At 36.9% G+C, this 12,517-nt stretch overlaps 1 protein-coding gene across 1 annotated transcript in view; it reads left to right on the forward strand.

The window, feature by feature from the left end:
- The window catches only part of WDFY3 (WD repeat and FYVE domain containing 3), a 115,656-nt gene that overhangs the window by 19,288 nt on the left and 83,851 nt on the right, over positions 1-12,517 (forward strand). The window contains exons 6-9 of the mRNA XM_005146574.3: positions 2,159-2,345; positions 4,071-4,237; positions 6,981-7,451; positions 8,991-9,089. Coding sequence (XP_005146631.2) covers positions 2,159-2,345; positions 4,071-4,237; positions 6,981-7,451; positions 8,991-9,089 — 924 coding nt within the window. The remainder of the gene's footprint in view (positions 1-2,158; positions 2,346-4,070; positions 4,238-6,980; positions 7,452-8,990; positions 9,090-12,517) is intronic.

The raw sequence follows: 12,517 nt of genomic DNA on the forward strand, positions 1-12,517 counted from the left end.
ATACTAGCACTTCTAGTAAGCATGTAGGCTGTCCCAGGGCCTGTGTCACAGCCAAGTGTGGAGATTTTGAGACACAGCTGGAAAAAGCCTGGCTGCTAGGTCGGTTTCTAGCCCCTGTGTTTTCGCTGTTGGCTGACTGACTAGATCACTGACCATTCAGCCAGCCTGCATTTCTTCTGCTGGGCCCTTGTTTTCCTCACCTTGCCATGCAACTTGTAGATTACAGGTTTTGTGCATCCTGAAGGCCAAATTAAAATAATCTCATGGGCTTAATCCAGCTTCTGAGACACCAAATGATCGAAGCAATGAGAATCATTCAATTTTATCTTCTGTCCTTTTTTGAGAGAAATAGCATCCTGACTGTTTCAGGCATGGAAACTCACATACAGGGATATTTCTGTAGCTGGTTACAGATTTTGGTAGCTGATATGAGTCTCCACAATCATGTATCTTTGCAAGGGACTGGATATGCTTTGCTTGGCAAGGGCAGCTGCCAAAGTGGCTCATGACAAAAAATTTGTGAGAGCAAAGCAAGATGAAAACCAGTGTTGAAAAGTGTGTTGGCAGCCTGGGACCAGCTTTGATTACAAAATACTCATGTTGCATTTATTTAAAACTGCAAAAGTGTTTAGGTATGCGGGATTTGAGGTAGGAAACTAGGTAGAATGTGTTTCTATTATATTTAGGGCTTTTGGACTATAGGAACACATAGAAAGCATTTGTAGTTTTTTAAATTGGAATGAGTGTTGAAGTGAACTAACATCCTTATCATACCTTTTAGCTGTGTACACCTACTGGAAAAAAAGAAATCCCCAGTTTCCTCACACCATGGAAAGCAAGTAGTTACAAGGCTTCACAAAACCATTTTGACAGTTTATGAAATACGTCACCCTGCTGCTCCCACATAGTTCACAGAAAAATTCAATCTGTGTTTTTTCTTGTGCTAGCAGCATGTTTCAATTCCAGTGAGAAAGATGTGAGTGTACAGTATCACTTGTAAGCATAGAATAGTCATCAGTTAAGTGTTTCAGATAGGGCTTAAATGGTGATAGGTATTTTCTCTGCATCTGTAACAGCCTTCTAGTGGGTTTTTGATGAGTGTAGAAGGTGTATGTGTATATGTCAAAACATGATGAAGCACAACAAAGAAAATAACTTAAGTTTTGCCTGTGTCCTTTGGCACATTGCAGCTACTACCATTATGACTTTTCTATGGGCTTGATCCACAGAGGAGTGAGGCTGGCATATAAAAAAATATTCTAGGTTCTTTAAAAAGTGAAATAAAATCTTAAAAAGAAAACCATTCAACATTCCCTCTTGCTTGTTAATTAAAAAAAAAAAGAACCTGACTTAAGAGATAACATCTGTCAAAAGCCTCATCTCATATTCAGGAAAAAAGCTACAACATTTTATGGTATTCTAAGGAGCATCCTTTCACTGTCTCATTTCTTGATTTGATCTCTGGGAAATTTTGTTATTGGTTTAACTAGAAAGATTTGCATTTGCCTTGAGCATGTTGCAAAGTTGAAGCAGCAGATAACTGAAGGGGGCACCTTTAAAACAGGAGTGCAACCTAAAATCTAACTAGAGATTTGGCAAAGCTTTTTGCATCAGGACCAATAAACTGATGGAGCGTGAGAAGTGTGCAGAATGAGGCAAGCTGTCTCACTTTGATCAAGATTTATCAAACAAGCAAATGTGCCTGCCAAAGAAAGGCTAACCAGAGTAACAATAAGAAGACAGGGTGTAACGGCTTATGTGTAGGGTTTTACCTGACATCAGCAACAGGTTCAGACAATGATTTGTATAACTTTTTGTTTTAAAAGAACAAAAGATGCTTTGGACATATTTATAGTTGCCATATTTGTCCTTTTTCTCTGCTGAGTTATCCAGTCAAATATTTTAAGTTTAAGGATTTATCTATACAAGCTCTTCCTTAGAAGAGCGAAGAATTATAAAAGGGGGAGAAGAGTTGGCAAAAAGAGGTTAGGGTTCTGATCCAAAGCCATTTGGGAATCTTAGTCGTCTTCAAGTGCTCTGTGATATTAAATATTATGTGGTAAGAGTTAACTAAGTTCCTTATTGCTGTGACTCATTACGCTTCTTGCTGTGATTAATGTCACAAAAACCCTAAATGTCTTAATTTTGATTCTTTCAGAAAAGGAATGTTTGTCCACGTGTGTTCAGAACATGCAGCAGTCTGATGACCTTTCTCCCCTAGAAATAGTTGAGATGTTTGCTGGGCTTTCTTGTTTTCTTAAAGACTCCAGTGATGTATCCCAGACATTGTTGGATGATTTTAGGATATGGCAAGGATACAACTTCCTCTGTGACCTCCTCCTCAGGTATGCAAAAGTCCTTGAAGGAATACAACAGATCACCGATCTTTTTCTGAAAAGATTTCTTAATAAAGAATTGGTGAATAGGTTTGAAGAAATAAGTGATTATAGGTTATTATGAAATTAAGATATTAGAACCAAACCTGAAATTGTTATTCTCACAATTTGTGAAAGTATATTGCTTAATTTATTCACTGGTACTGTTGTTACTAAATGTTTCTGTGTGTGCTAAGAAAGCAGATGCTTAAAAACAACTGGTACTAAATATTTAGAATTCAGAAAATAAATTTTGCCTGCAACTGATTCTTGGATTTGGTTGGATTTTATTTTTGTTTTGTTTTTGTCTAGAGACACAGTTTATTGATGGTCTTGGCAGTAATTGGTTACTGTTGGACTTGACGACCTTAAAGGTTTTTTCCAACCTAAACAATTTTATGACTGTTTTGTTTTTAACATCCTATCATAATGAAAAATCATGTACATAGATGTGGTGCAGGCTTAGTATTGAAGAGACATTTTTGTACATAAGCTCTAATAGCAGAGTGCTGGGGAGAACTCTCACGTTACTAGGGAATCAGCATATGTATGCATTTTTTAATTTGTATTTTTACTAAAGGTATGCTAACATCCTAATGCATCACAAAATATGGTAATGAAACTGCCTACCCAAACAAAAATTGGATATATGATCCACCTGTGATTTTACTTCTTTCAATGGAAGAAACTTCATTCTTTTCTTCCTCAGTATGCTGCATTATTTGTATCAAATCCATGGTCTATGTTGCTTTGTTTGGATATGAAGTTTCCTGAAGTAGCATGTTACACTGTTGAAATAGTTTTACAAATCCAAACTGGGAAATCATGTCTGTGAGGGTACACCTTATGAAATATATACTTGGGTCAAAGATGCTTCGAAAACATGCTATTGGTGGCCATTAATGAGAAGCATTAATGTTGCTGTCTTCCTCTTTCAAGCCATTCATTTCTGGATATTAGAATGCTAGGTTTCGGCACCCAAATGTTTGAACTAAATTTTCTACCACATAGTATGATTAGGGGTTTAGGAATTTCCATTTGTTTTAAATAGATACCAGACATACACATTGCATTTGAATTTTTGATGACATAAAAAGAAAATGAGAATAGTTCTAGGATTTTGAGTTTGTTTTTAGGATTTGATCTGATGGTGTGTTGCTGGTGGGAAACAGTGGTTGGAATGATATGTTAGCATTTCTATCCTCATGCATTCCAAGGTAAGGGTCTGTAGTTCTAATAAAATGCTTCATTGTGTGCTTCTGAGTGTTAGGCTTCTACCAAGATAGCATTTCATTAGCATAAAATATTAATTTCTCAAAGTGGCAGATACAGTCTAGAAAGTTAATTATAGATTTGTTTAATGACAGACTATCTAGGCCTTTTCGTATCCAATAGCTTCATGTTTGTAAGAGGATTTTAAAAGTAATTTTCATGTCTGTGCTGCTTTTTAGCAGACTATTGAGTTCAAGGAAGGATTTACAAGGTGAATTTCTACAGCAAATAAGCGTATGCTGTCATAAATATAACAGTTGACTGTCTTAATGGTATGAAATACAGAAAACATGTAAAATACTTCAGGAACAGGACAATGACAGTGTGATCTCTAAATTAATGTAGCAGAATAGAGGAGATACTAAAGTGATTTGAGTTGAAATAAACTAACGTTGCTAACTTAACCTATTGTATCTTCTTTAGATTAGAACAGGCAAAAGAAACTGAATCTAAGGATGCTTTGAAGGACTTAGTTAATTTGATAACTTCCTTAACAACATATGGTGTCAATGAATTAAAGCCAGCTGGTGTTACCACTGGAGTACCTTTCCTACTGCCTGGATTTGCAGTCCCACAGCCTGCAGGCAAAGGTTAGTAATACTGAGAAACACTGTATTGCACAAACCATTTGCAATTGAGTCTAGGATCTTTTTTAAGGTTGCAGATCAAATACTTGGTTCTGTTGGTCTCAAAGGTTATATTTTGTGGTTGGTACCCAAAGAAGAAAATGCAGGGCTTTTGCCTCTGAGGATTAAAGGCTGAGTCAAACATCTCTCACTGCAAAGCTGGCAGTTTATATGTGGCCATTGTAAGAGATTATTGTAATGGAGACATGCAGTGGTTTGATTTATGGTGTTTTAAGATGCTCCTACTATACTGATGTGAAAGGATGATGTGCTGTTTGATTTAATATTTTTTTTATTTTTTATATTTTAAATTATTGTTTTTATTCCCCCCGCCCGAGTCTGCTTTCTGTTAGCTTTTGTCAGCTTAAGCAAGTGTAACTTAAAGCCTGAAATCTGTTGTCATCAGTGTTCACAGTGTGGCAAAGTATGTGCTGGGCTTGCAACCACAGTCTAGTATGATACGGAGATACGGTTGCAGAAGTCTGAGGGGAGAAAAGGTTTTATAACAAAACCCTTATTTTTCATGTCCTGTGTATAAACTTAAATTTCAAGTAAGTCTTGTATGTAACTAAGGAGTTTGGAATTTAATAGTGATCGTGGGACTAGTTTTATTACATGGACTTTTAAAGGGATTTAGTAATACCAGGTCTACAAGAAAAATTCTCGTAATAGGTTTATGTTTATAGATTTATAGGCTAATGGATTTGCTTTCACTGTTTCTCTTGTATATCTAGGTTCCTTGGACAATTACTTCCTTTCTCTTGTACTGAGAGAGTTCTTTGTTCACATGAATTGTTTTCCCTTTGCACTAGACAGAGAAAAAGGTCATAGTCCCACTCGAAGACTAATTTCTCCATGTTTTGATAATATACTTATTTTTGCTTAAGCTAATCAGCTTTTCCAATTCAAAAGAATGAGAGAACCATGAACTATTGCAATCTCCAAAGGAATTCTTCTATTTAATTTTCTTGTATTTGTCACAGCATCTCTCAGTTCCTTTTACCTGCTCTTTGTTACGTTGGCAAGTTGTCTTTTTATGAAGACCATATTAGCCCATTTTCTTAATTGCTTCTATTTAAATCCTTTTAGTTCTTTGAATTCCAAAGAGCTGGTTAAGATCTGGGTTCTTCAGGAGTCCTCACAATAATTGAAGATAATTTGTTAATCTGCTTGATTAACAACTGCTAATATCAAATTAGAATACAAATAGTTGTTTCCATTGCTACTCATGTTCCTGTCACATTTAATAAACTCTAAATCCCTTTTTTAACATTCTTGACCGTAAAGAAAGTATGTAAAAAATGACCTTTTAGGAACAGCTTTGTGACTTAAATTGGACAACTTAGTTTATAAACAGTGAAGAGAGTAGCATTCCACAGAGCATATGTAATGAATGAGGATTCTTTGTTTATGAAAGGGTTTTTAAATCAGGTTAACAGTTTGCTCACAGCTTGTTTGAAAATAAGATTTTATTTTTAGAGAATCCTAAATGCTTTGTTTGGAATGCTTCAAGTTCTTATTCTTGATTGTTAATTTTTTAAAAATAATTTTTTAGCAGTAATTGTTTTTTTACATCATGGGATTTGTCCACTTTGATTTGTAGTGTTCCTGCAGAAGTTAAAAAAGTTGGCTTTGGGGCAGATACTATTCTACCAAAGAAGTGCCCCAAAGCCTTTCTACCAAAAGCATTTCTTTGGTAGAATAATATCTGCCCATGGAAAAATTCGTGAGCCACAGAGAACACTCATGAATGATGCATTCTTTGGCTAAATGAATGAGGTTTCAGTGTGAAAGTACCTATAAAAAGAAATTTGACGGAGCTTTTAAATATGTTATGTTTTTGTGTGCTAATATTACAGCTATCTTACACTTTACAACTCTTTCCATTTGATTTAATTCCCTTATTGTTAACTGTACTGGACCCTGCCAAAGCTTTCTTATTCCCAAGCTGATTCCTGAAGCTAGACCTGTGCCACCTTTCGATACTGATGTGGGTGTTCATACCTTTTATTCCAGGCCTGAGACAAAGCAGTCTCTTTATGGAAGGAAGGTGACTGCTGGCCATACACTGCCATGTGGAGTTTCTTTATATGTAGCTTTTGCCTCTCACAGGCAATTGCCAAAGATTGGAAACAAAAAAATAATTTGGAGGCCATACATGCTCTATAGCTTTGAACCTGGCTGATGAGGATTTGTCATTGCTTACTGCTCTGTTGAGTGAGGGGATATGGATGGCTGTTATTCTAAACTTAACCTGCCAAACACTTCTAAGGGACAGAGTTGTGTTCTGCACTGTGAAATACGGAACATGTTACTGTTGCTATAATGAGTTTTCTTATGGCCTGGATGGTTGACAGGCAGGCTTTGTTTTGTTTCTAGAGCTGTATCATTTTGTGCATTTTAACAATAGGTCAGCTTGCTTACCTATTTTAAAGAAATGATCTTTCACTTACCTGCCTTCATAAACACTTTTAAGGAGGAAAATGCCATCTTAATGTACAGTAGATTGCAGGATTTGCACTGCAAGTGATTGTGCAAAGGCTTTTTTGAAAGAGTCAGTTCTAATAAAAACTTTTATTAAACTTGACACACTGTTATTTTATTCACACTTATTAAAATGCATGGATTATTATTAAGTGTACTCATTGCTTATGACGACTAAGAACTTTCTGTTTCCTTTTTCTTCCCACTTTGTTTCCTGATTTAGGTCATAGTGTGAGGAATATTCAAGCCTTTTCGGTCCTCCAGAATGCATTTTTGAGAGCAAAAACCAGCTATCTAGCACAAATCATCCTTGATGGCATCACAAATATTTATATGGCCGACAACGCCAACTACTTCATTTTGGAATCGCAGCACACCTTATCTCAGTTTGCAGAGAAAATTCCTAAACTTCCAGAAGTGCAGACCAAATACTTTGAAATGCTGGAATTTGTTGTCTTCAGTTTGAATTACATACCCTGTAAAGAACTAATCAGTGTGAGCATCCTTTTAAAATCCAGCGCTTCTTTTCAGTGTAGCATCATTGCCACGAAGACACTCCTCAAGTTCACCCGTCATGACTACATCTTTAAGGATGTCTTCAGGGAAGTGGGGCTTCTGGAGGTGATGGTAAATCTTCTTCATAAATATGCAGCTCTTCTGAAAGATCCCACTCAGGCAGTGGCTGATCAAGGTAGTGTGTAATCTTCTATTTCACTAATAAGTATCTCTTTATTGGCTGGAAATGGAGGTTAGCACTTAAGAGGGCTGAGTTCTGCTGGGGGCTGCTGTGCCATCTTAAAAGCTCATTAGAATTGCTTCTCTCTTAAAGTCGTGTGAGAATCCTAGTTAGAGTTGGAAAGGACCTTAAGATCATCAAGTTCCAACCTGCCTGACATGGGCAGGGGCATCTCACACTAAACCATGTCACCCAAGGCTCTGTCCAACCCTGCCTTGAACATCGCCATGGATGGAGCATTCACAACTTCCTTGGGCAACCCATTCCAGTGCCTCATCACCCTCACAGTAAAGAGAAGCTCAAGGCAAGCTTCAATGAAAGCTTCTGTATGAATGTAAAATTGTTTTTTTTTTCTTTTTACTGTGTATGCTTAATATTTGCTACTTGACATGAAAAGAGCAAGTGAAGGAGCAATACATACATGGTATTGGTACTCTTCCTTATAAAAAGTACTTGCGCACTTCATTGTGTTTAGCCCTGGCTTTGAAAAAATACTGTAGAGTGTGTATCTGAGCTCTTAGTAGGAGTATGTGTCTAAGTTTGCAGACTTTTTTTTGAAGTTGGGTCTACAATTTTCTAAGAGTGTTTGTAAACCAAGAAAAGTTTTGAAAAAATTAGTTATCCTCAGAATTGAACATCTCAGAGGCTACATAGCTGCTAAGCCTGCAAAGCAGGTGTTGCCAAATGCCCTGTATGCATACAGACACACACAGAGAATTGGTTTTTACATTCCTTATTCAGACTGCAGTCAAGTTAGTGTGCGTCATGACACTTATTTTTTTAATTGTAGTTGTTGGATGTTTCACCTGGTTTTATCGTCTGAAGCTTCATTAGTGAGTGGTAGCAGTTGACTAGAGTTAGAAAGCTTTGTTACCAGCAACCCCATTGAAAAAGACATCAGTTCTCACTTAAAATTAATGGACCAAGTTGTCATCTGATTAGAGTGCTACCTGGTGCACGTGCCCTTGTGTTGTGGCTTGCTTCTTATTGAAGTAATTAAAAAGAAAAAGTTACTCTGTGTTTAAGATGCAACTTGCCGTGTTGGTGCATCTCTTACACCTGTTGAATCATCAGCACATTTACTGTAATTATGTGACTCCAGTTTTGTGCTTTTGTGTGGAATTTTACTTCTAAAGTATGAAATGCTGAACAAGAAGAGATCCTCTTAAGTCTTCAAAGATGGTGTGTTTTTCTGGCTTCAAGAAAACAGTTGGGCATGTGAAACCTCATACAGCTGCAATGTCAGACACTGAGCTCCCAGTGCTCAGAAGCTTCTGTTTAAATTCTTGTCTTTGAATTGTTTGAAAAGTTAGTTTATATAGTTAAGGTTTCCCAGGAACACAAGTGTAGACTAAATCTTAATTTGCTTTGGAATATGGTTAGGCTGCATGTTCTTTGGTGAAGCAAATTAAATGAAAGTTTCTGTGAGAAGTACCAAGAAGCGTCTTAGAAAAGAGTGATTTTAACCATTGCTTTGGCTTCTGAAATTATTTTTAGTGGATCCAAGAAACAGTTCATTTGAGGACCAAAAGCAGCTGGCTTTATTGGTTATGGAGACCTTGACAGTCCTACTTCAAGGATCAAACACAAATGCAGGTGAGTAGAGAGACTGCTGTAAAATTGTTTACAAAAAGTAACTTTTGCCTGAAAGCAGAGTAGTCTTGACTTTGTCTTCAGGCAAGTAAGCAAACACATGGAAATAGACCTTTTCTCTTGCCAGATTTTTCCAGAGAAGAGAATAGGCAGCATAAACTGGAGTGCATAAAATAAAGGAGTACAAGATAGTGTTCACATGAATGCAACCAGCACACGCCATCACCCTCCAACAATACTATAGTAATTTGTAGTAGGGCTTGTGATACAGGTAGTATATTGAAAAATTTAAGCATATAATTAGACATATAGTTTGCTGTTGACAATGTCACATCTATTTAAATGTAATTAATAATGCTTGGTCTTTAATGAAAGATGGATTTCCATTTTTAAAGGCATATTCCCAGTGAGTATGTCTAAATAGGACTCTGTTACTAGTGTCCTTTTCTAAATCAAGCAGGTTTATGTTATGCTTCATTAGCTAAGAATTAGTGACATCGAAATAGACAGTATGTGTATCTTGTATTAGTAAAAGCTGTCTCTGAGAGCTTGAAATAACAGATTGAGAAAGGATGATAACTATTTTTAAATCCTTTTTGTCTGTTCCATTAGACAAATGCCTTGGAGGCCATGAAATACCCTTATTTGTGCAGGAGGTTTTTTTCCTTTTTTTTTAGTCTTTACTGGTGTTTTCTCACTTCTAGGTTTTTGGGTTTTGGGGTTTTTTTGTTTTGTTTTCATTTAAGTAGGAGAAGCTACCGTCTGAGAAATGCTTTAAGAATGAAGTCCTGAAAATTGTCCAGCTTGGTTGACAGCTCACTCCTTAAACATTAATTCCTGGCCTAATGACATAAAGCTTGTAATTTTTTTCTTTTCTGGTTTTGCCTAGGCAAGTCTTTCATTTAAATTCAGGCCCAGTGTTGGAGCTGTCCGTGCTGTTTCACTGTTGTGCTTGTTTTCAAATTCTGTTTTGTTTCAGCTTGTGGTTTCAAACCACTTTCAAAGATGGGTTTTGAATTCTGCCTACTGAGCGTTTACAATATCTGTGAGCTTGGCTCTGTCCATGCACTTAGTAATTAAGATCTTCATTCCATTAGGAAACACGTTATGGCACTCAAGATAAACCCCAGTTGCATGCCCTTAGTCAAAATAGAAAGGTATTGCAGCGAAGCAGAGGTTACTCCAAGTTGATGTTTCAATTAGTTATACATTCTGTCTGTCATGACTGCATTTAGAGTATTTTGTCAAGGTGCTTATAAGAAAGCTGTAGATGACACTGCCAGAAGCTTTGCTGAAGTGAGATGTGTTTCCTTTCTCACTTCCCTTTTGTCCACGGAGCTATGTCTCCTGTCAATGGAAAGGAAAAAATCCGTGATCTTTGATTTACTAGATGAATCTCTTCAGTGATAAACCAAGAAGCCAGTGAATTAGGCTGAAATAAGGAGGTTTCAGAGGGCAGTTGTTACAGATTACAGATGAATTGTTGTGTAATCAGTTAGTCATATGTCATTAAGTTTTGGTTTTGGCATGAAAGTACATATGGAGGCTTTCATATAAAGAGAAATTGGAAAAAAAATACCAAACCCAAACAAAAAAGCCCTCAGGATTGTTTGATTTCTAAGGATGAATAAGTTGTGGTGGTGTAAGTATATGATGATAGCATCTCTGAAGGACTGGAACTACCTCGTATTTTAGAAGTGGCAGGTCTTTGTCCATAGGACTGGACTGTATGTACCTGTGTGGTATAAGGGTCTGTGGTACCTGAGCCTTACTCCTGTGAGATATGGATTGTGATCTGAACTCACCTGACTTGTGAGAAATCCTTGGCTGCTATTAATTTAATAGCAAGGTAAGAAGCTTGAAGCAGCCATCAGTACCTCATTGCTACTTCTCACTGCCAAGTTAATCTCTGAGTATCCACCAGAGAAACACAGAGGGTAGTGTAAAATACATCACAACTCTGGGATGCTGCCACAAATGTTGTTTCTGGGGACTCCTGGAGAGCTCAAGAGCCTCATTTCATCAGTAGCTCTCCAAGTTGAGAAGTCTGACAGAGCCGTACAGGAGGAGTTAAGAAACCATTTCTCAAACACGTTGTGTTTGCTGTCTGTGCAGCATGACTGGGATCTGAGCCCAGTGGCACTCTCCAGAAGCCAGCAGAGGTTTTAGGTCATCACAGAGGCATAAATAGGCATTGTGCAGAATTGCAGTGATTCATACCACACTCAGAGCTTGGTTTCTGATCTTAAACTGGTATCTCTGATGAGGTTTTCTGAATATTGCTTAACAGATAAGCAAATTCAAAGAAGAAATTTGGGTGTCCAGACCAAGACAGGTGCATTGGATAGTTGGGAATCTAGACTGAGAGTGAGAGAAGCATAAAATGTTGCCTCAGTCTCTCTTCAAATAGGAGACCTGACGCCTAAGGAGATGTGCTTTGCCTGTAAAGGGATACAACCAATTTAACTGTCTCAGGGTCTGAAGCCTCTCGTTTTGCCTTGCTTAAGTCCATATCTCATCCAAAGAATGTCAGAGAAAGCAGGAGGCAGGAAATTGAAAATTAATAGTGAGACTAAGCTTTGTGTGTGTACATTAGAGAGAGTAAACATTGTCCTGACTAGCTTGTTAATCCCAAATTTAGTAATTTAAACTGCTCTTTCATTTATGGTCACAAGGAAAATTACTCCTTTGATGCACTAATGTAGTATTGATCCATTTCCCAACTCTATTTTAATCTTCAGCAATTAGCATAGGTGCTACATTAACAATTTAGGTGCTGATACTACTAGAAACATATGTGCCATATACTAGTTGGGGTTTTATGATGTTTTCAGAATCAATTTTCATTTAATTTTCAGTTAATATTGCACATGTGTTCTTCTAAGTAGCCACCTAGCTTGAGAACTATTATTTTACTTAAGCTTTATTTCTACAAAGACAGGTCTTGCCACTAGAAAACTGCAGAATCTTACGCATCTTGTGGATAGAATGACTCACTTCTCAACCAATGCTCCTAGTTTTCTCATGTTGTCCAGAAGCAGTCTAATTATGTTTTTGGCAATGAACTAAATTGAATAACAGCATTGTCCTTAACTAAAACAGCATATAGTCTTCACTAAAGATGGAGGTTTTAATGTTTTTCTTTTTCTTTATTTTGTTCTGTGACTCTTTGAGCTCTAGCATTGGAAAGAATAACTACTGTTGGAGTAACAGAAGTAAAGGAAATTCTTGGAACTGATTTGTATCTTTGTACTCAGCACCTTTAGTGAAAAATATTGTCAGAAGAATATCTTTAAAGTTCTATTCTTGTTTGTGGTAGGAGAGGAAAAATAGTTGTAAGTCCTTAAGCATCCATAGGTCTAAAACTCTGCCATTCAACCTGTAAAAATTAAACACCTTTTATGTTTTGTTGTCATTATTTGTTACTGATT

This window comes from Melopsittacus undulatus, chromosome 7 (genome assembly GCF_012275295.1).
Source record: "Melopsittacus undulatus isolate bMelUnd1 chromosome 7, bMelUnd1.mat.Z, whole genome shotgun sequence".
Classification (NCBI taxonomy): domain Eukaryota; kingdom Metazoa; phylum Chordata; class Aves; order Psittaciformes; family Psittaculidae; genus Melopsittacus; species Melopsittacus undulatus.